We start from the raw sequence: 24464 nt of genomic DNA on the forward strand, positions 1-24464 counted from the left end.
GGTCATAGATATAAAGTCATAGTAATTACCAGCGGAGGAAGGTCAGTTGCTCCCCTATAACCACTCATAAAAGCTGAGAAGTCAAAACATGTCTTGGTTTTTAAAAAAGGAAAGAGGTGTGGATGTGCAAGGCAATTGAACACAAATTTTAAAGCTGAGAATGTCCCAACTCCACTTGCTGCTTGAGTTCTCATCATGCGTGCCTGTCACAGGACAGGATGGAACAGGTCAGAGGTGAGGGGCACATGCCTCAGAGCCAGACAGTCTGCTTGGGACCCTGATTCTGCTACCAATGATTTGTGGGACTCTGGGCAAACTGCTAACCCACTGCATGCCCCAGTTTCCTCATCTGTAAAATGGGAATAGTAGGAGTACTTGCCACATGGAGTTGCTGTGGATGAGGCAATATATGGACAGTACTGAGAACAGAGCCTGACACACTGTGAGGGTGAAGTCACTGCTGTCATTCCTGCTCGTGTGTGGGAGGAGAGAGAGAAGAGGAAAAGGAATGTGTACAACAGGGAAGGAAAACACATGGCCAGCAACAGAGCACACATTACCATTTAAAAAATTGCGCTGGTTTTCTAAAATTTGGTTGATTTCGTGGATCCATGTTTGCCGGACACTTGGACTGGATGAATGCAAAATGAAGGTCTCCACCACGTCACCCGTCCTCGATGTCAGAGCAAATTTACAGGGATCGTTTTCCACATTTTCCTCTAGGCAAAGGCAACTCACCTGAAAAATATTAAAGCATTATTCCCTGTTGCTGAAAGTAACCCAAGTGTCTATCAATAAATAAATGTCGATGAACAAAATGTGGTCCATCCATACAATGGAATATTATTCAGTTGCATATAGGAAGGACATTCTGACACATGCAACCACACGGATGAACCTGGAGGACATTATGCTAAGTGGAAGAAGCCTGTCATAAAAAGACAATCACTTATGATCCTGCTTAGACCAAGTACTTAAAGGAGTTAGTGTTTAATGAGCATGGGTGGTGGGGGTGTATGGCTGTCTCCCATCTGCCGGGACGAACATGCCTCCTCTTCTGCTATTCTCTATCTCATCCTTGGGTCCTAGGTTTGTCCCATTTATAGGACTCAGGGTCATTAGTACTTATTTGATTTGTCTTTTACTTCTATCAGAGAGCAAGCTACTACAGGGCACAAAAAGCCTGTCCTATCCACGCCTGCAGCCCCACGCTGTGCACCGAGTGCCCTTGTTGAATGAGGAAAGAGCCAGCTGCAGTCAGCTTTCTGCTCATGGCAAAGGACAACACTCCAAATCTGTGCATCTAAGTTTAAGTGAGTTGTATAATCCTAGAGAAGGTAGAGCACAAAATCAACAAAGAAAGTCTTCGTCATGGCAAAATGAGTGGCTGTGGTCACACAGAAACAAGCATAAAACGCCAGCCACTGGAGAATATAGACAGTAGATGGGTGGAGTGAATTTAAAGGTTCTGAAATGTCAAATATCTAACAAAGTATCAGGACATGTCATCAATAAAAAGAAGACAGTCCATCAGTATGACGGGCATATGCATTAGCCCATGAAATAACATGCAAACACGCATTACCTTAATACTGTTCTTGAACAGGAATCCCGGCATGGAGAAGCCCTTTTTTTTATCTAGTGGCTCGCTGAAAATGACGATCTGCTCGAAGAGGAAAACCCGCCTCTCTTTGCAGCGAGGCAGAAGCCCTGTGTCTTGGTCTGTGACCAAGAACGTATCCTGTAAGAGCAGCTTGCCTTGGGCAACAATTTTACCCTAAAACGAGGGAATGAGGGCAAAAGAGAAGGAGAAGAAAACATTGCATTCTAAGTTAAGATACAGGAAGTTCTGCTTCTTTAACTTTCCTCCCACAAAATCATATCTATTGCTTCTATTAAGATATAGAGCTTAACATTTTCTTTTATGATTAAGAGTTCTTAGCCCCAAAAGAGAACAGTTATCTAAATAATATTTTTGCCAGCTTCTGGATAAACCAGCGGCCTCAGTAACAGCCACAGATGGAAAGTGTCCCGTTCACCAGGGAACAGCGGGTCTCAAGGCACAGTCCCTGCACTCACGGCACTGGTGTCTGCCGGCAGGCCCAGGGATGCCTGGAGTCTGTGTACATGCCATGATGATCAGAAATGGAGGTCCGTGTTAGGACACAGAATGGCCATTTGGAGCTCCTCTGAGAAATCTCCACCCCTTTCCGGGAAGATCCTGACCATTCCTCCCCCTTATTCAATACCCTACCCTGAGCTTAAATGAACCTCAATAAAAGAAAGCAAAGTCCGCTAATGGGGGGCTGCTCTGTCTGTGGAGAAGCCCACGCTCTGTCTCGCCACTTCACTAATACACTCACTTTCACTTTAAAATCTATGTGTGATTTTTATGAGAACCATAGACAAAGAACTTTAAACTCAAATCTCTAGCAAAACAGTATGTTAGAAAAGTAAAAACTTTTTCCTTCTTGTTCAAAAAAATTTTTAAAAGTTGCTGGTTCTGAAATATCTTGAGGATACTAATAGGTAGTATGTAATATGAGTCACCTGGTAGTTATTCACAGAAAGTGTGTTAGACTAAGGATGAACACAGAGACCCGAGGTCAAGCCCAGGACGATTGAGGGTAGGGCCCCTGCCGCCCCGCCCCCTGCCTGCCGGGGAAGAAACGCCACTCTGCAGCAGCGGACGGCCCAGGAGACAAAGCAGGTTCCACCTGTGTCCACCACGAGGCGCTGGGCTTTGAGCAGAGCAAGGACCCCCAAAAGGAAATCAAATGCACCAAAAAGGAAGTGAAAGAAAGTATCAATCAGTTGCAAGTAAAGTGAGAGAAGACAGAAAACCAATCCAAAAGGACCAGCTTTCTACACATGCAGACAAATAATCTGACACGGGAAAGTGACGGAAGCCAGAGGGGCAGGTTTAGAGAAGGACAGCGCATTACGTCGAATCCTTGCAGCCGCCCGACGTTCATCATGTCGTTGCACCGCTTTGGCACTATGCACATGACTTCCACAGCTCTCTGGGGATGGGGACAAAGCAGAGTCCGCAGTCAGCTTCTTCTGGGGAAAGCTGCTATGCCAGCACACAACTGCACCTCCTCCCCGTCCTGCCCTCCAGGGGGCAGGGGGCGCATCCAGGTGGTGAGAGACCCACCATCACCCATGGCAACAACCTTCCCAGGGACAGGCTGCTGGGAGATGTGTGGGGACCACTTAGGGGAGACCTGGGTGGGCCAGCGGGTCTCAGTACCTCCAGTTCGGATGTGTCCAGGCTGGCTTTTTTGGAATACTTGAGGAAGTCCTGCAAGGCAAACAGAGGACATGAGCAGGTGAGGACCACGGGGCAGCTAGCCCGTTTCCACCTGTCAGGGGAGGCCCGGGGTGAGCACTCCCGCTGTCTTCTCATGTCCCCTCCAGTAAGGCCAGGAAAGGTGCCCGTGTGAGGACTTCAAGCCGCAGCCACACCAAGTCAGACCAGTCTATCTGCGCAGGTTACAGTACCTGTTTTGGTCCAAGACAAGCTCTTAAATCTCTTTATACCCAGTGCCTAACTTTTAAATGTGAAAGAAATCTCAGTACATTTAAACTGTTGCTTTTATCATGGAAAACTGTGACTTTGCCTTTAATTGCACTGAGGAATTTAAATCAATCAAGGGCTATTGCTGAGCCAACAGAAAGGAACAGGCAGGGATTAAACAGTGATTTTTAACCAAGGCTCCCAACAGATAGAAAAGATGTAAGACAAGCAGAGCTGAAGAAAAGTCATCAGTGCTCAAAGGTGTGTGGGTGGGGAAAAGTTCACTTTGACATTTCGATTCAGAAATTGATGTGAATGAAAGATGGAGAAAATCATGTAAAGTGTCTTATTAAATTAAAAAAAACCCTATTTTCAAATATTTACAGTCAGACATAACAATACCACTTTATATTTGTTTCATGGAAAAGGCACCCCTCACTGCCACACCCCGCCTTCTCCCCTCATGGTGCCTGTCCCACCACACAGACTCTCAACACTGAGTCTGCACCGGGCAAGTCCTTACCTTCAGTAACAGCTGGTACTTCATAATTCTCTGCACTGGTTTGATTAACAAATCTGTGAGTTGTAACCGATGGCCAAGGCGCTGCTTTAAGTCCTACGGTTTTAAAGGAGGAATAAAGGTGTTGTCTTTGTTTATTTATTTATTTATTTATTTATTTATTTTGTATTTTTCTGAAGCTGGAAACGGGGAGAGATAGTCAGACTCCCGCATGCGCCCGATCGGGATCCACCCGGCACACCCTCCGGGGCATCGCTCTGCCGCGACCAGAGCCACTCTAGCGCCTGGGGCAGAGGTCAAGGAGCCATCCTCAGCACCCAGGCCATCTTTGCTCCAATGGAGACTTGGCTGCGGGAGGGGAAGAGAGAAACAGAGAGGAAGGAGGGGGGGCCTGGCCGGGAATCGAACCTGGGTCCCCCGCACGCCAGGCCGACGCTCTACCGCTGAGCCAACCGGCCAGGGCCTAAAGGTGTTGTCTTTGAAAGGGCAATCTTTATCGTCCTTGTACTCATCAGAAATGCTAACTACACCAGAGTCAAAGGGCTGAGAAAAGAGGCCACTCTGCACAAAGACCGAGTGTACACTATTTCTCAGAATGTCCACAAGTTGACACTTCAACCTTTTTGAGCTATTTTTCAAACTAGACTTTGAAGCTTTTTAAAATACCCTTTTTAAATTACCTTCTTTGATTCATATACATATTTTAATTGTAGGCTAAAAGTTTAGATCATGAATTATTCTAAATTTATAAGAAGCCCTCATAAAAACCCGATTTTCACAATGCCCCAGTCTTCTGAATGCTAAGGGATATGATCACAGATTGAATTCTTAGTCGTTTCTTTGATTCATAGTAAAAAATACTCTTTCCTATAAACTCTGACCTATAGGTTCAGAACTTTTATAATTGAGGCTAATTTCCTGAGTATTTCTGGGTAACAGTTACTATTTAAAATTTTAAAAAGCAAGGATAACAAAAGATTCAGAAATACTTTGTCTTTATCTTAGATCTTACCTCAAAAAAGGTATCAATGTATTCTGAGACAATGTGCTCAGACTTTGGTTTATTTTGACAATAAACTATGTACATGTGCAACCTTCTCTCCTAGGAATGAAAAAGACAAACACATCAGTTAAAACAGTTGAAAGTTCATTAGAATTTAAGAGCACATGCACATAATACCCCATTCAGAAAGGAAATTTCCATAAAACAAAACTGTGTAGTTTAGAGTCTTGGGAGCACATTCCAGATTCCTGACATAGATCAGCCTTCTCCTATGCGGCTCCAAAAACAGTCCTCCATTATCACTCCCTCGGCTATCTCTCACCCCTTGCTCGACCTGGCAAAACCAGAGGCAGAGAAAGAACACAGTTCTTAACATTAAAGGAAGAATGACTCCCACCTCTTCAAACCCTGCCAGTGGTCCTAGGAAGCCTGGCTGTCTTTGGTAGGGAAGAAAAAACTCTTTAGTCTCAAACACAAAGGTTGGAAAAGGCAGAGAGTAAGCTGCCCTTAATCTGCTGAGCCTCCAAGTGTGGTGTGAACACCCGTGGGGTCCCTGACGTCTTTCAGAGGCTCCATCAGTTCAAAACAATTTTCTAAACAATACTAAGATGTCATTTGCCCTTTCACTGTGCTACCACATGCACTCCTGTGCAAAACCAATGGTGGGTGAACTTCTGGCATCTTAGCAAACATATGTCACCCACCACAAATTTGCAGTAAAAAAAAAAAAAGGCAGTCTCATTTCAGAATGGCCTTTTGAAGCAATGAAAATACATTTTATTTCAACTCTCTCATGGAGTATGCATCTTTTTAACATTGTTGTGCACAGTGGCGGTCGTCCTAACTCTGACAGCGGTCTCAGGGAACAGCACTTGTGGGAGAGCTGTGAGCTGAACCACCTGCTCGCTTTTGTGGATAACCAGTTTTACTTGAAAGAATGCTGGACACAAACTACAGTTATATATGCTTGGGTGTCTGCTAGACATCTTCTGGAACATGAACAAAATGAGCCTGTTGTTTCAAGGCAACCAACGGGTACTGTCTAGTAATAATGAAAGTTCGAGATTTCAAGCAGAGAATTAGAATTTTGGAAAACATGTATCTGCCAAATCTGATTTTCTGATATTGTGTAAAGACATGTTCCAACATCTGGAAGATCTGTCTAAATCAGTGAACCAGTATTTTCTGACCGATCAACGCATGATGTCAGACATGGGTGCACGGGCGAGAGAACCTTTAGTGCAGAGCAGTTCATGGCAGGGAGAAAGACTTCCACCACTTGGTTTTCAGGTTCCATGCTGCAACTAACCTTTAAGAAATTATCACCCAACCCTCAGTGCCCTCCCCTCTGGCAATCGCCAGTTCTCAGTATTTCTCTGGGGTTCTCTGTATTGACGAGACTGTTTCTGTTCACTTGGCAAGTTTTGGTGTAACGTCTAAGAAAGCTATTTATCTGAAAAGGCTATATAAACACTCAGCTCTTTCCAACCATATATCTGTAGAAGAATGGATTTTTAAATTATATTTTAACTAAAAAAACAGCACAACCGATTGAATACATAAGCAGATACAAAAATCTATCTGTCTTTGATTACACTAGATCAGTGATTTTCAACACGTTTCATGTCATGACACACATAAGTTAATTACTAAAATTCTGCGGCACACCAAAACATATTTTTTTTTGCCTATCTGACAAAAAATAGATATAATTTTGATTGGTTTACAAAAGAAAAATCAGTTACCTACCCATTTTGCTCCAAAGTGATTTTTTTAAAAAATCAGGTGCCTATACATATATAAGGATTTCTGGTCCCAAGAATTAACCAATAGGACACAACCTCGTTATGAGACATGACTAATAAGATGCAACTCAACTATACGACCTATATATTTATGATTCAAGACAGGGCATGTACACCTGACAGCTACTATTGTGTTGGCTGTTGTCATTTTTTTTTATTTGACAATTTAGGGAAGAGAAGTCAGTGTCCCTGACTAATAGGTATTGCATATTTTAAAAAGTCTTGCAAGCACACTAGTTAATAGTTGCTGGTCTAGACTTTAAAAAGATTTGCAAAAATACAACTATTGTCACTAAGTTTTTGAAAATAGATTTTTCCTTAAAAAGCAACAACAACAAAAACCTTTTAATGCTAGCACAGTTGTTTCAGAAATACGCACGTTTGGCTACTATGTTAAATCCATTGCACGTCTAGGTATGTCACTATTTCCTCCAAACACTTGTTTGCCCACAGACACCCCAAATATGTTCTTGCTTCTGGTCCAGCTCTGGTCCCCTTCTGACTGCTCTGTACTGTTGAGTTAAATAGCCAGCCACGGACGGGTGACCAGGAAGGGAGATAATTCATTTGGAAAAGAGCTGGTGAGGACTTTGATTCCAACTCTCTGACACTTTGTGGCTTGATTTTGTTCTATTTAAAACATTTTTTTCCATTGATTTGAGAGAGAGAGGAAGGGGTTACAGAGAGAAAAAGAGAAGGGGACTAGGGGGAAGGGAGAGAGAGGGAGAGAGGAAGGAAGAAAGAGAGAGAGAGGGAGAGAGAGGCATCAACTTATTGTTCTACTCAGTTGCTCCATTTAGTTGTGCACTTATTGGCTGCTTCCCGTTATGTGTCCTCAGTGTGCTGGGAGAACACTCTATCCACTGAATAACCCAGCCAGGGCCTGATTTTATTAACAGAAGCACTTTTGTCAAGTGTGAGCTTGCCTTTCATCTCGCAAATCAATGAGTAAACATGACAACACCAGAAGAGAATATAAATAAGAGTATTATATTTACATGTTTCACAAAAAGGGATCCTAGCTTTTCCGGATCTTCAAGGCACTTCTCCAACTCTCCTAAAAAAAAGCTAGAACAAGAGGAGAAGTATTACAACCATTTCCAACTTGGGCTTCTAATTTTAAATTGTGGTTCATATTTGCAAAGTAGTCTGTTTGGACATGAGCTGCTGGGAAGTGTAAAGTATACACTTAACAAATGAAATGTACACAGCAAACACTGTGCTAGGAGACCCAGTTTTAAAAAAAGCAGAATGACAGCATCCCTTAACTGGCAACCTTCCCTTCCTTTGAACAATTAATAGTTTGCCTTTTCTTTTTTAAATAAGACAAGCAACAATACCCTGGTTGAATACTGAAAGAAAAATAAATGCTTCCAACAATTTTTATTTCCAACCACTTGTTCCTCGTAGCTATGAGTTTTATATTCACCTGGTATAATTTTTTTTTTTTTTTTGCATTTTTCTGAAGCTGGAAACAGGGAGAGACAGACAGACTCTCGCATGTGCCCGACCGGGATCCACCCAGCACGCCCACCAGGGACGAAGCTCTGCCCACCAGGGGGCGATGCTCTGCCCATCCTGGGCGTCGCCATGTTGCGACCAGAGCCACTCTAGCGCCTGAGGCAGAGGCCACAGAGCCATCCCCAGCGCCCAGGCCATCTTTGCTCCAATGGAGCCTTGACTGCGGGAGGGGAAGAGAGAGACAGAGAGGAAGGTGCGGCGGAGGGGTGGAGAAGCAAATGGGCGCTTCTCCTGTGTGCCCTGGCTGGGAATCGAACCCAGGTCCTCCGCACACTAGGCCGATGCTCTACCGCTGAGCCAACCGGCCAGGGCCACCTGGTATAATTTTTAAGAGGCCCAAACTGAATAACATAAAATACTGGAGGTTACCTGTGACAGCTTTATGACATTTTCTCAAATATTATCAAAATCAACTTCTAGGTTATAAATATTATTCAGATCAAAATGAGGTATGATCACAGAAACAGACTAGCTGTGGACAACTGTTCATCTTTTGGGCTGCAGTTGTCTGTAAGATGTATGCCCACATTATCATCTCTTACAAGTGTTGATATTTATGCTTGGTATATTATTGACCTGCAAACCTGCATACCAATTAGTGCTGTGTTGAACTCTCTAGTATTTGGGTTAAAATACCCCCTTGTTCTGCAGATGTCATGGCAGACACAATGGCTGGGTGCCAGTTTCTCTGTCTGGTCAGCCAGGACCACTGTGTTATTTCCCCTTCCCTGTCACTGCCTAAAAAGCAGCATTGGGAATAGAAGTCTCGCTAATAGCACCAAATATCCCTTTTAAAATTCCCTGCAGATTTTTGGTGAGTGTACAGTCAATAGAGCCATAAGTTAGAGTGCTGTTTCTGAGGTAGACCAATCATTTATCTAAGCCCAACTTAATTAGATAGGAGATATAATAATTAAGGCCCTGTGCCTGAGTTTAAGAGTTTTACATTCTATTATAAGAGATAAGTATTGAAATAATAAAACACCACTTAATACACACCATGGTAATCCCTCCTTATATTTGCAGAGTATGTTAGTTTCAAAAGCACACTTACACGTGTTATCAGCATGGAGGAGGGATGAAGGCTCATGGAGAAGTGAGCATTTGACCTGGTTTAGAAGGTCAGCACAGTGTGCGCTGTGCTTGGGGGGCAGCTCTGCAAACAGAGACAGAAAAGCAGGAGGCCTGGCCACATAATGGGGCACGGCCCTGGAAAGCCGGAACATTCCACAGTAACAGCAGCTGGCATAAAGCAGTCCCCAGATGATGAAGGGTTTTGAAAACTAGGAGTACGGTGATCTGAGGGACAGACATGTGGGACCAGCTCTGGCCGGCTGAGGCAGCTGCTGCAGTGTCAGCCCCATAGGGATGGGCTCCACATTAGGACAGGCGTGGCCTCGTACTGGGATCGAAGTCGATTTTCCTGGGCAATCACATCTACTTTTTCCATTAAAACGGAGTTGGGAAAATGAGCATCACCAAAACCCTCTAAGAAAGTCAGGATTTATTCAAGAGGCGGCTGCAATTCTTTAGACACATTTATCAAGGCTTCCTCTACACAGAGGATGATGCTCTAAGGGTGTCATGTGTATCAACTCTGTCACTCTTTACAAATATCCCAGGAGGTGGGCCCTACTATGACCCATGCTGTGTGGCTGAGGATGGCGGCACAGAATGGGGACACCAAGGGCTCAAGGTCAGGCCCAGGCCATGAACCAGGCAGTCAGGCTCGGCACCCCCATGTGGCCCCCTGGATGGATCATGAAATATCTCAGGACATAAAATGCTACCACAAAACTCCTGGGCCCACCAGCATTTTCTTCACACCAACTACACAGGTAATAATATGAATGAACCAGGGAACACCCGTCCCCATGTGCTGACACGCTGCAGCCTGGCCGGTGATGGTGTGTGCACACCAAGCACAGTGTGGAGCCTACGTACTCTCTGTGCCAGTCGTAAATCTGATGGATGTTGCCAAACACAATCTTGTCTTTTCCTTTCATGTCATCAGGAACGCCGTCTTCTTTCATAAGTGCCATGTAGCCCTGCAATGAAGTGTTTAAAAGTTTATTTCATTGAACATGTTTGAATCAAGTAATGGTTTAGTAATAGTCATAAAGCACATAAAACATATATTGTGTCTTGTAACCAATTTTTATTTAAAAACAAAAATTCTATATAAAAACTGTCCCTCACTGGCACTGAAAAGTACAGTGGACCACTAAACAACAGAGGGGTATAGGGGTGCCAACCCTTGTGCACTCGAAAATCCATGTATATGGAAACAACCAAAAAGCCCTTCAATAGAAGACTGGATAAAGAAGATGTGGCACATATACACTATGGAATACTACTCAGCCATAAGAAATGATGACATCACATCATTTACAGCAAAATGGTGGGATCTTGATAACATTATACGGAGTGAAATAAGTAAATTAGAAAAAAACAAGAACTACATGATTCCATACATTGGTGGAACATAAAAACGAGACTAAGAGACATGGACAAGAGTGTGGTGGTTACCAGGGGTGGGGGGAGGGAGGATGCAGGAGGGAGGGAGGGAGAGAGTTAGGGGGAGGGGGAGGGGCACAGAGAAAACTAGATAGAGGGTGACGGAGGACAATCTGTCTCTGGGCGAGGGGTATGCAACATAATTTAATGACAAGATAACCTGGACATGTTTTCTTTGAATATATGTACCCTGATTTATTAATGTCATCCCATTAACATTAATAAAAATTTATTTAAAAAAAAAAAGTACTTGTCACCAATAAGCACACAAAAAATGTTAGCTATTATTGTAATTCTATTGCAAAAAAATAAATTGTAGATTATGTGGTTTGGGGAAAAAAAAAAAAAAAAAAAAGAAAATCCATGTATAACTTAACTCTCAAAAACTTAACTATTCACAGCCTACTGTTGACCAGGGGCCTTACCAATAACATAAAGTTGATTAACACATTTTTTTTCTATGTTGTTTGTATTATATACTGTATTCTTAAAGTAAGCTAGAGAAAAGAAAATGTCAAGAAAATCATAAGATAGAAGACATTTACAATATTTATTGGAAAAAAAATCCACATCTAAGTGGAGTCAGGCAGTTCAGCCTCTGATGTTCAGGGGTCAGTGCACACATTGAAGCAGAACGTGTGCTGGCCCGTCCCCTGCTAGGCTTCTGTCTCCCTGACCTGTTTGGAATGCATAGTCAGAATTCTTCTAAGGAACTGAAGAAGTCTAAATAAATGTAAATGGTTTCATAAAACATATCACCTTATCAGCTTATAAATATTAAATATTTGGCCAGAAACATTTCCTCTGTTCTTAGTATTTCTTATATAAACAGGTTTTCTTTTCTTTTTGGATTATTTACACATATTTGTGAAATCAGGACTTAACAATATTTTTATAAACTGATTTTTTAAACAATGGCTGATTAAATATGTTGCTAAAATGTAGTGGAAACTTTTTTTGATGCAAATAGAATTCAGCCTGTACCAGAACCACTTAAGTATTCAAAGGACTTATTTTACTGTTAACATTGACTGACGATAAAGCAAGTATGATAAATCTTTTCAGTTACACAATTAATGTATTAGCCATTACTTTTAACTGTGGTGATACTCTTGCAAAATAACTGAAGGCAAGACTCCCCCATAATAAAGACAATGGTTGAATATCATTTAAAAACTTAATTATTAAAAAATGATTATGTCAGGTGCATTAGGTAAAAAGAGATCTTTAAAAGTGAACACAGATTATAAGACAATTGGCTAAACCAGTGGTTTTCACCTGCTGGTCTGCAGCTGCAACTGGTTTGCCAGAAATTTCATTTGCAAAACACGGTTTGCAAAACAGTTAACCACGTGGATCAGCAGTTGAAAAGCACTGGGCTAAACTTTATTTATTTATATTTTTAAAGCTCTGAGAAGGTATTGGTGTTAAAATGTAACAAGGTACCCCTCTGTAGACTCTGGGGGCTGATACAGGTTAGTAAATCTCTGAAAACATACCTCCACCACATAACCAAGGTCCCGCACATAGTCACGCTCTGTCTCCACTAATTCTTGCAAAACGTAGCTAGAAAGAGACAGAAAAAGTGTTTACAGTCCAAACTCATTTTCTAAATGAATTCTTTACTAAAACTTGGCTTTTGTCAGTTCCGATTCCCCCAGGACTGTAGAGTCAAACTTGCACAACTGAGTCTCAAGTCTGAGTGTCCCGAACCCTTACAGGATCACGTGGGTGACCCTCGAGAGCTGCAGAGGTCACAAGACCCTTTCATTCAGGGTGAATTTCCGCCACCAGACTTTGATCACATATGCAAACAACCAAGGGAAGCTTAGACACAACACTTTGTTGTAACGTGTGACATGACAGGAAGTAGGCATTTGTTCTTGTTTTCTAATGATTAAATTGTTGTAAGCTTCATTGGACATAAGAGGAAAAATTTAACTCAGAGCTTTTCTTTTTGTAAGGTTCAGTAATGCTTAAGGCCACCCAGATTATGGAAGACAATTGCTTGATTAGTAGAGCACACCTCAGGTGGCCTAAACACATTCCTTTATTTGTTCATCCATCCATCCACCTATCCATCCATCCATTCTTTCAACCAAACACCACCGACTAAGCATTTTTGTGCCCAATATCATTCCAGGTGCTCAGACACAGCACACAGTAAAACCAAGTCCCTGTCCTCATGTAGCTTACCCATTTTTCTCTTCTCCAAAGGCAAGTTCAAACCTAGTATTTGTCAAGGCTTTTTTCTTTCACCATAGACACTTTATTGGAACTGAGAAACTACTGCTAATGTAATTCAAAAAATATTGCAGTTTTTGGGACTGTATCTAGTGTTATGTTGCCTTGTCTTTCCTTCACAATTACGTATACAGTAGAAAGTAAAGTACAGGAGTGTCTCACTAGAAGCAACAGAAGATAGTCTTGTCTCAAATTATTTTTATTTATGAATAAAGTATAGTATACAAGAGAAACAATACAAACTGCAGCGCTGGCTGACTGAGCCCTTCTGAGGGCCCGAGCGCTCTTCAAACCTAGTACAGCCCCTCAGAGACCCTGGATCTCCTCACTGCGCCCAGTCCGACGGGAATCCCAGTCCCGGTTCTGCAGGCGACCACGACAGGAGGAAAGCCACCCAAACAATGGCAATGAGAACATTTGTGTCTTACTGCCGTCTCTTTAGGGAGCTGGATTTCCTTTCTTCCATCTCATCGATGGGTGACGAGGAGGAGAGAAGGGAATTGTCTGAAGGGTTGAAGGAGGGGCTGCTACTGTCTCCCTGGTCGACGAGGAGCGAGCTGGGGCGATCCTCCAGGGCCTGGAAGAAATGATATTGTCAGTCCCACTGCTGTCCACCGCCATCAGAGCTGAAATCAGGACAAGACATCATGCTCAGGAGATGCAGACAACCTGATTGCAAAATTAGAAAGTCTATGTTTGTAAAATTACACAGTATTTAATACTTCCACCCTCAACAAAATTAAAAAATTGCGTAAGAGGAGCTGGGTAAAGGAGAAAAGTTAGAATGGAAAAAATCCAGCAAAGTTCAATATATTGATACAGTCTATTTCCGATTACAAATAATTAGAAAAATATACATTGTGTTTCTATCAGAACGATGCACCCATTTCAAATCCAGCAACTTTCATCTGAGTTGTGTTCCTGCAAGGTTGGAAGTGTGATCATTACTGAAACGTGTGGCATTGCCCGATCGGGCCAGCTTACCCCCGATACGTCCCCCTCCGTGCCTTGTCGGTGGGCTACGTAGCAGCACCAGCCATCTCTATTTTAGTTGAAACAAACTTGGTTTGTTTCTTGATTATCGAGGAAACTTTGACTCATACTTCAGTGCACACAGGTAGCTCAGCTACAAATGACATCTGTCTCTGTGACACCTGCACTTTCCTTTGTTTCTTTGGAGGAAGCAGTTGTCATGCTGGCCTTAATTACTTATCAAAAATTCTCCCTACCACCCCCCACCCTGGATTTTAGTTTCTGTAGGTGTAGCTCCTGTACAACAAAGCTTTGCAGGACATCAGTAAATCTGTGAGTTCAGTATTTGGTAACTTCTCTCCCTGGATTAGCAGAACAATGATTTGCAACTGATTACTTTCTAATTGGTACCTATTAATTTTCTTTCTTAGTCTGAATTCACAAAGTATAGGTTTTAGCTTTAAAATCCCCAAAGCAGCCTGACCAAGAGGTGGTGCAGTGGATAGAGCATCAGACTGGGATGCAGAGGACCCAGGTTAAAAACCCTGAGGTCGCCAGCTTGAGCACAAGCTCATCTGGTTTGAGCAAGGTTCACCAGCTTGAGCCCAAGGTCACTGGCTTAAGCAAGGGGTTACTTGGTCTGCTGTAGCCCCCCAGTCAAGGCACATATGAGAAAGCAATCAATGAACAACTAAGGAACCGCAGCGAAGTATTAATGCTTCTCATCTCTCTCCCTTTTTGTCTGTCTGTCCCTCTCTCTGTCTCTGTCACAAAAAAAAAAAAAAAAAAAAAAAAAATTCCAAAGCAGCCCAGCTGGACACACAGAAATAGTAAAAAATTCTCTATTTAGCTACTGAAATGGAAAAATATGACTGACGTATCTTGAAACACAAAGCCCAATGTAAACTGTAAAAACACAGTGTTTCCTATCAACTTAAAACCTCTAATACTTGTCCTATTTTGTCCCCTTCAGAGAACGAGCTGACACTGACTCCGTCACTAAGCACAGCTTGGAGGACACAGAGTCCACACATGTAGTCTGTCCATCACACCCATGGAGTTGTGGCAACACACCAACTGTTGCTCGGATTAGGAAAAAAAGTTGAGGAACAGAGCTTAATGAGAAAAGAGCATTCTCATTTTTAAATAAATGGCTAACGACCTTTCCTGGAAGCAAGCGTTCTGGAGTGAGCAGCAGAGCCTGACACGATGGCTGGTTCTGGAGGGCTCTGGCAGGGCCCGAGTCTGAAGAATGAGGGGGAGGAAGCTCTGCTCTGTCTCCTGTCTAGATTTGCGAGGGAACAGCTGAAGCTCGTTAGAGGGAACTGTTCACTTGAATGGTGAGAAGAGAGAGAGAAACGCCCCAGATGTGCATGCCTTCTCAGGTCCCGGCCCCCAGTGCTGCCCATGAGGCCGGTCTTCTGTACGGGGTGAAAGGCTGCCTGGACCAGAGAGGAGGAAGCACCAGGCTTTCTCTGGCTGCCTGTCCTCAGATATGACTGGCCCAGACCTGGGTGCAGACACCCTGACAGGGTGCACTCAAGGTTCTGTGTTCTCGTCACATTTATGCTATCCACTCCCTCAATGGTGCCCACTGGTCTTTTAGGCAAACAGTGTGTGTGACAAAAGGCTGCGACAACCACAACGCTGCCTCGGACCCGGAATGATGAGACTTGACAGATTTAGATAAATTACTTGTGAAATCCTCTGGGTTTGGTGTGGTTTGGGTGGGTATATTCTCGCCAACTTTCTCTATTTCTCAGATGAAGTTAGGTCTGCATGGCTATTCACTCTTCTGAGACTAGCTTTGGTAAATTACATCGTCTTAAAAACTGCCCATTTCATCCAGTTTTTAAATTTCCTTTCAAAGAGTTGAACAAAGTAATGTGTTATGACTGCTTTAATTTCTTATTTTGTGAATTTGTGCTTTCTTTCTCTTTTCTTCAGGTCACCTGCTATGTATACTTTATGAAAGAACAAATTTTTGGTTTTATTTATTATTCTACTATTTTTCAGTTTTACAACTCAATTTGTTTTTATCTCTATGAATTCATTTCATCTGCCTTGCTTTGGTTTATTTTGTTGTTCTTTTAGTATCCTGGATTAAATGTTTAATTAATTTTCATTCTTTCTTGTATCTCCCTTTATATTTAGATCAGCGAAAAGAAGAAAACCCCAAAGTCAAATTCAAATAGTCGCTGTGGCAGTCCATTGCTACTGTAGTATTGCCAATGCTCAGGAAAGATACACAACCTTTCAAATACCGGTTGGAGCAGGAGTGTGGAGATAAGAGAGAAGAGCAAACCCCAGGGAACAGTTCTCTGGGTAGTTCTGAGTTTTCAGATCGAATCCTCAGGTTTTCAGGTGAGGAGGTTCAGTTCCTTGAATATATCCTGCATAACCGATGAACACCTTCTCTCCTCCCTTCTCCAGTCCAGTCCATCAATACATAGCCTCCGATGCATCAAGCACTCAGTGTTCAAATCCTACCACGAAGACGCTCTAGCCCAAGAGATCACCCACAAGAAAACAAGCATGATGACTAAGGATCTACAGCCGTGTTTTTCAACTTCAACTAGGGGTTGAAAATCACTGATCTACAGGACATGGTAAGACAGGCAGGAGTAACTCAGAGTCACCGGGACCAGGGTAGGGCAAGAACATTAAAATGGTTCACTGGAATTTTTATTGACAAGACACAGTTCCTATTTATCATTAGAGAATCAGTGGCAGGGAATCATAGTTATGTTTCTCTTGGACCAAAAAATGAGGCAGAATCTAGATTACCTTCCATGGAGGACGAAGAAGGGGTGAACCCATATAAAAAGCATAAATATAGTTCTCCAATGGGGAAGAAAAGGCAATTAGTGAGTGCCCACACAATGACACCTTGCTAGGTTAACCAACTGTATACTTCATTCCTGATCTCCAGTTTACAGCTGAAAGACACAGGCTGCAGCAGTGAGGAGGAGAGTCTGAGCCCATGTCTACCTGACTCCAAAACCTATGCCCTTCCCACAAGGCCAATAACTTTATGTCTGTTAACTTGAGAAGAGACATAAAAGAGAATTGAAAAGTGCGTGTGTGGGGGGATAAACCAGTTAAGAGCTGAAGGAGACAAGTCATAGAACTCCTTTCCATTTAGAAGTCCACCTAAATTAATTACAAATGAAACTCAGGCCACTTAAAGTGGAATGCAATTTAAACACGTGCAGAATAATGATTAACAAGTTGATGAAGTGTTCCTTTATAGCATTCCTTGGGGAAACTAGTTCAATTCATAGCCAAGAATAATTTTAATAGTTATATAATTGATGTGCATGAATGGTTGTTTTTAAAATGTTTAAGGATGCTTGAAACACATCGAATACAATTTAAGTGTCTTTTGTTTGGACTGTTAATCAACTGGTCTCTCAAAGAGAAAGCCAGGATGTGGTTTGACTCAATTCATACTGACATGATCCCAAATTCTTGACCAGGAGAGTTGAGTTCTTGAGTTATCTGTTCTTGAGTTATCTGCCAACTCCTAGCAGCCTTCCTTGCCTAACTTCCTGTCTAATTTGGAAGCCCATGGCATCCTTTCCAGAACACAGCATGACTGCCTGAGGGGGAATTCCAGGTCAGTCAGAATTTTTCTTGATATAATACCCATTTGTCCAGGTTAACCAGTTCCATTAGAAGGTGCTTAGGAGTGGGAGAAGAAATTGGAATGCTACATATGGCATCTAGTTAATACCTGACTGAAGGAAGATAAATTCCTAACTTTAAAGATGTATATACCATTTGATCTAGCAATTCCAGTGCCCTAGAGAGAGAGCCACACATGCAACAAATGAGGATGTTTACAATAATAAAAAACTAAATATAACCTAATATATTAGTATGAAATTTATTCAAATTATAGTATAATTATGTCTCTGTCCCTTACTAGCTGGTCAACTTTTTAAACATTAACGGTGCCTCAGTTTCTACATCTGTAAAATGAAATAAAAACTGTGTGTGCCTGCCTCACAGGGCTATTATAGGGAATATTTAAATTAAAACATGCTTGGCCCTTAGAATAGCACCTAGTTTAGAATAAGACCCTGGTGGCATTATCACTGCATCCATATAATGGAATATTATACAGCTGTTAAAAGAGCTGATATAAATCTGAAGGTATTGATGTGAGAAGATCCTTAAGATATAGTAAGTCCTAGAATCTTAAAAATTGAGTTAATCCATTTTGAAAGAAAAAATATGCACACACACACCCATATGTGTTTGCACCATGAAGGAAACATACCAAACTGTTCATAGTGGCTACCTCTGCATGATCGATTGGTGGGAGAGGTTGAGGGCTTTTGCTTTGAGAGATGACTTTTAAAAGAAGTTATATAACTTTATAAGGTTAGTACAATATATTAGTCTAAAAAGTTGTTACCATTAATGATTTTTCCATTTCATAGTTAGGAAAACTGAAGAAACAGAAATTAGTTCATTTGAATCAGTTAAAAGCAATGCACACCTAATTTCCAAGAATCAACACATGATTTGGGGCTTTTATAAATGAATCTATGTTGACCAAATGACAATAACGGGGCACTAAGAAATAAGGCCCTCACATAACAATCACAAACCCTTCTCTCTTATACATTGTATATCCAAAAGAAAGATCTCAGAGACAGCAAAAGAAAAGTGTCAACCTATCTGAGTAACCACTGACCCTGGACACACCTCAGACAAGACTGGAACTAACCACAGTTGTTCTGACGGCGCCAGCATTGAGGACAATGTGGGTGAAGAAATGATTAACCCTGGCTCTTGGGAGGTACCTCAAAACCCGTGCAATGTCTTGTCTGATAAGAAGTCTTGTTTACCTGGGGACTTTGGGCCAAGATAGGCTATGCTAACAATGTGAATCTTGGTGGGGGCTTTGAGCCATGTGCTATCATAGTCTCTGGAAGGGATGGGGGCAAAGGTGAGCCATACAAGCATTCAATTTTGTACATGTGACTGAGCCCAAATAGAATGTCTGAATACCAACGCTTGGGTAAGTGCCCTGGCCGGCAATACTTTGCGCATACTGTCATATGTCATTGCTAGAAGTCACCACTGTCCACACTGACTCCACTGGGAGAGGATGACAGGCAGCTTGAACCTGGAACCTGCCCCACATCTCTTTCCTGGATGATTTTAACTGGTGTCCTTTCATAGTAATAAACTGCAACTGTGGCTTTTCTAAGTTTTTGAGTCCTTCAAGTGAATTACTGAACATGAGGACTGCCAATTGAACCTGAAGATGGACCCCAAACTTGCAGCTGGTCAGAAGTGAGGGAGGTCCTGGGAACTTGCAAACTGTGCAAGAAGCCATAGACACGTTCTGCAGGCCAGAGCAACACATGGACAAGGGCACGTCCACCTGCGGCAGCGCTTCAGACTTTCTCTGGGAAGCCTTACCATCTTGCTTTTCACGAGTTCCTCAATGGCACTGACAAGCTCGGCTGCACTCGGCGTTTCGGAGCTGGTGGGGCGGACTAATAACCGAGAGGAGGCCTAGGGAAGAAGTTAAGAAAGAGAGAGGGGGGAGGGGAATGCCTTGTGTTAGTCACTGGACAGACAGTAAATTCGCCTTCAAGCTCAAGATCTTTTAAAAGTAACTCCAGACAAAAAAGACCACAGGTTTGTCTTTGTTTGCATTTATTTAGAGTCATCCTTTTAAATTTACAATATTCTGACATGAAGTATTAAATAAAATTTGTCTGGGATACATGTGCAAAGCAGACAATGTCTGTTTTTAATCCGCAGTCATGTAACATCGTAATGCTTTTCAGAGAGGTGACTGGGCAAGGAAACTCTCTAACTGTAACTTTTGAGACTGTGGCTAAGCTATTGTGAAGGAGAGAAAAATATAGAATCTGATCAATGGAAGAATGAAGGCTTAAGGTCTAATGGGTGAATCCTTAAATAATCAGAAACAAAACAAGGTACTAAAAATGACTTTACTGTGCTTATGGGGGTAAAGGAAAGAAATGAGAAAGAAAAGGAACCAGGGTGCGCTGACCAGACAGGGAGGAGGGGGGACGAGCTCACCATTTTCTGTGCCATCCACTTCCCCAATGATTAGTGCAGAGTACAGAAGATCTGTGGCCTCACAAGCTATCAGATGCCATTTACGGCTAGAATCAGGGTGTACAGGGTTGACAGTTAAGGAATCTGGGGGAAGGGCTACTGAGTGCAAGTTCAGTAATTAGCAAACACTCTGTGTTTGCAGATTACTTGCACCGTTCACTGATAGGAAACTAGAAGAGGGGCATAATATGAACCTCGCTTCATATTAAGGACAGCGGGATGCATGCGACACACAGCTAGCTGTCCTAACGATGCACTTCTCACAGCAGACAGATACAGATTTATGCATGTACAACGAGGCTTTACGTATGTGGAGTCAGGTTTGCACTTGGCAAAACAAATGTTGGCTTGGTCTAATGAAAGCTGGAAGATGAGGTAAAGAAAACAAGGAAAAAAATTCAAATGGAGAGGTAAGGAAACTGAGCCAAAACAGACACAGAACACAAATCAACATAGTGCTGCAGTGAAAGTTTACAAAAAAAAGAGAAAACAGAACAAAACAAAATATTAGTCACAGGTAATATACTCTCTGGGAACATCACTACAGATTTTTGTAATGAAGAACTGCTGTTGATAATACTCAAGGAGGTAACACAATTACCAATAAATGATTTTAACAAACAAAAGAATATAGTGTAATACACTGTTTAAGTAGAGAAAAATAATCTTATTTGGTACATAACCAGGCTGAGCACCTCACTTTTGGCTCACCAACCAGATTTAAGAAATCTTAGTTTTCTGCTTTTAAGAAGAGTATAGCTTAGAGTGCTACAAAACAGCTTAGAAATTGTCAGAGAAACGACACAGTCCCATTTCCTGATGAGTCCACTCCGTGCAGTGGAGGGTGAGGTCCTCTCCCGTGACAGGTCCCACTGAACCCCAACAGCACAGGGTATGCACCTCACTCAGACGCCCCAAACTCCTGACTCACCCCCAAGCTCCCCCCTCAGCCAAGACCCGCAGCTTCCTGACTGGGCACTGATGCCACAAAGGGAGGAAGAGGCAAGTCCTACAGGGAAGGTTAAGACTCAAGTGTGATCTGCCTCAGCAGCTGTCAATCACCAGGCCCTGGCTGACCCCTGGGCATCTAAAACAGGTGATTCAGCAAGTGGTCGTGATGGCACTGAGGAGGGAGTCAGGTTAAGAGGGGAAGAATGGGGAAAATCTGATGAAGATCTGTTTTAGTCCTAAAACTTAGTTACTACAAAAACAAACAAACCAACAATTCCCTCCCCCCCCCCCCAAAAAAAAAAACGCCAGTAATGACTTCATGGCATGGTTTTCAACACCTGACAGTTTGGAGGAGCAAATGGGCCAGGATGGAAAGAATGTGGAAGCCAGTCATTAGTTTTTCTTTCTGATATTTTGCAGTTCTACAGTTGGAATATATAAATTAATTTTAGATTATGGAAGAACTAAAAAAAACCCCAAAAAACCAAACAACAACAAAAAAAGGACTTGGCTTGAGCCTCTGCACACACACAAGGAGCCTGACGGCACTGCACTCCTCCTGCACCTGGCACCTACCCGCCCTCCGGTCTGCTCCGAGTTTTGGTGTGTTGGGGAAAGGAAATGCACTGCAATGCAAACAACATCCCTGTGCAAAAAACCCTAATGGAGAGAACGACGGCCTAAACTTGGGGAGGACGCAGGCTGCGAGTGGCCCTCTGACTGCTCTCTCAGGGACCCCAGCCAGGACAGTAAAAAACAAAAACATTACTTGAAAAGCAGCAATTACTAAGGCACTATAAGAAATGCACTGAATATATTTATTCAAATGCACATGTATGAGAAACTGCACGTCGGCCTACTATTTAGTCTATTGGGACTTTGTTTTTGGGGGTGAAAACTGGTGGGATCTGCCTGAAAAAGCAGCATGTTTTCCCAGGTGGCCCTCGCCAGGCGGTGTGGCCCCTACCTTGTCGTCCTGCGAGTCCGGCTGGAGCAGGCTGTGCTGCTGGATGGCCATGGGCGGGGGCAGGGGGACGGCGTCGGCCCCCTCCTCCCCTTCCTCTTCTCCACAGCTCTGCATGCCCGACGAGGAGGACTTGGAGAGCGTGCCACTGCTCAGGCCCTCGTTCCGGCCTCTCTGAAACGGAACCAACATTCGCCCATTTACTCTAGGCCCTGACGGTCATTGTCAGCTCACAGAAATGGGCCCAAGGGTTAACTGGAAAAGTGCAGCCTGGCTAGAAACTCAGGTGGCAGACTGCAGCAACAAGCTCTTTCCAGCCCTGATGGGAACTTCTCGTTCCTTCCTGCAACCCCACCGCCTTGCTTGCAAACTTGGAGAGAGAGGGGGCACTGAGTGTGTGTCCTTTGAAGGAACTGCCATCGGCAGCTTTAGGCTTTGAACACATCTCATTTATGAGAAAACAAAAAAAGAAACATTAAAAAATTTAATGTGACTCAGGTCCTCTGGCCCAACTTCATTACACTTCTGGTACCATGCCAGAATAAAATCCATGAATATAATAATGGAATAAAGAAAAATGCAATCCAAGGTGCATTTTAAGAATCTGAGTTATCACAATAACATTCCTCTAATCTTACTTTTATAAAAAGATTCAGTTTTACTTCTAAGAGGATGTAGGAACCACGCCCTCCAGCACAAACCCGGGGCAAAGCGGCAGAAAACCCCATCTGCAAAATAAGTCAAATGACACAGAGCTTGTCCTTTCTCTCCTTCTGCCTTTCTCTTTCCGAGTGTGTGCGTGATCTGAGCGGGTCTGGTTAAAAATCCTGCGGGCCCCTCTCGAATACCACCAGGGCTTCCGGCCCAACCTGGGGATCCTGAAGGAATGTTGTTTAAAGTATCATTGAAAGCACCCTCCCCCAAAGAAAATGAAAAAACCCCCACAATTCCTGGCTGGTCTGCAGGCATTTATCTCTGATGACATGGGAATGATCCAGTGTTTACTACTGGGTCAGCAGAGTAAATTCACTGAGTATTTTCAACTCAGGACAGATGGAAGTGTGAATATGGGGGTGGGGGTAACTGGAGGATGCAACTCTTCTTCAGTCCTTCTGCATCGGCAACTGGTGCTTTCCCTGCAATGTGCTGCCACCAGGGTTCAGGGCTCACCTTGGGGTCTGCTTACAACTTTGGCAGCACTGGCCGGTCCCTGGTCGTGAGGAGGACTGCTGAGGCAGCTCAGCACCCATGAGCTCTGGAGCAGGCCTGGCTGTCCAGGTGGGAGGGAAGCTTACGGTCCTCTGATTTGTTTGTGACCCTGTTGGCCTGGTAACAGCTTTTCCCAGAGCTTGTCCCCTTGGACTCCTGCATCTGCTCGCAGGGAACTCCGGGCTCCGTGACCCTTCCAGGTCCACACAGAACTATAGAGCACTCACGAAACCACAGCTACGCTACAGCCGGAACAGAACATGCTAGAGGGTTCTGGGGGGCCTTCAGGCTGTGACCGGTTCAGGCTGGGTGGGCTCTGACCTCTTCTACGGTCTCGTCCTGCGGGGTGGCCGCGCTGTCGTCCGAGTCCTTCTGCGAGCCGGCGTCGGCGCTCTTGCGGACCTCCCTGCTCTTCTTGTGCTTGTGCGCCAGCTTCTTCACGTGCCCGTCAGCCTTGCCGCTGCTCAGCCGCCGCACCGGGCTCGTCAGCCACTTGCGCAGAGTGTTGCCCGGGCGCTTGGGGCCTGGCGAGCTCTGGGCCCCCATCATGTGGGGTTGAAGGGAGGCCACGGAGGCGGGCGGGCTGGCATCGTTACTGGAGACGGACAGCGAGTCTGAAGGGGCGAGAGAGAGACAGCAAGAGTGACTGAATGGCCCACGGGTCCTTCCCGTGTCCAAGTAGAGCCATTTGCCAACAAGCCTCAGGACCACACTGGGTATGCGAGGCCCAGGTGGAGGGCCAAGGAGCTGGGCCACTGGCTGACCCTACAGCGTAGACACGCCATGGCAGAAGGCCCATCGCTCTGCCCATGCTTGTCACATGTCTAACCTGAGTTACCCTAGAGGCGACTTTTCTCTAGATATATTGCCCCCTCCAAGAAACTCCAAGTCTCCAATACAGTATCACTGCCATGGATTTAAAATGTCATTATCACTTAAAATGTCACAGACACTGGAGGACAGAATGTTTCAGTTATTTTCACTCATTTTCTTTTTTTCTTTTTTATTTATTCATTTTAGAGAGTAGAGAGAGAGAGAGAGAGAGAGAGAGAGAGAGAGAAAGGCGGGAGGAGCAGGAAGCATCAACCTCCATATGTGCTTTGACCAGACAAGTGCAGGTTTCAAAC

At 43.6% G+C, this 24464-nt stretch overlaps 1 protein-coding gene across 10 annotated transcripts in view; it reads right to left on the bottom strand.

Moving 5' to 3' along the window:
• The window catches only part of TRIO (trio Rho guanine nucleotide exchange factor), a 339734-nt gene that overhangs the window by 18899 nt on the left and 296371 nt on the right, over positions 1 to 24464 (bottom strand). For 8 of the 10 annotated variants that reach the window (XM_066374347.1, XM_066374298.1, XM_066374341.1 and 5 more), the window contains 13 exons: positions 23659 to 23951; positions 22132 to 22302; positions 19542 to 19637; positions 13559 to 13707; positions 12386 to 12452; positions 10314 to 10417; positions 7847 to 7916; positions 5053 to 5142; positions 4044 to 4136; positions 3254 to 3304; positions 2946 to 3023; positions 1586 to 1777; positions 561 to 738 (listed from right to left, as the gene is read on the bottom strand). In XM_066374347.1, the coding sequence (XP_066230444.1) occupies positions 561 to 738; positions 1586 to 1777; positions 2946 to 3023; positions 3254 to 3304; positions 4044 to 4136; positions 5053 to 5142; positions 7847 to 7916; positions 10314 to 10417; positions 12386 to 12452; positions 13559 to 13707; positions 19542 to 19637; positions 22132 to 22302; positions 23659 to 23951 (1632 nt within the window). Of the gene's footprint in view, positions 1 to 560; positions 739 to 1585; positions 1778 to 2945; positions 3024 to 3253; positions 3305 to 4043; positions 4137 to 5052; positions 5143 to 7846; positions 7917 to 10313; positions 10418 to 12385; positions 12453 to 13558; positions 13708 to 19541; positions 19638 to 19840; positions 20672 to 22131; positions 22303 to 23658; positions 23952 to 24464 lie in introns of those variants that run through there. The other 2 variants (XM_066374307.1, XM_066374354.1) reach the window with 2 other exon arrangements.

The sequence above is a fragment of the Saccopteryx leptura genome, chromosome 1 (genome assembly GCF_036850995.1).
Source record: "Saccopteryx leptura isolate mSacLep1 chromosome 1, mSacLep1_pri_phased_curated, whole genome shotgun sequence".
NCBI lineage: Eukaryota > Metazoa > Chordata > Mammalia > Chiroptera > Emballonuridae > Saccopteryx > Saccopteryx leptura.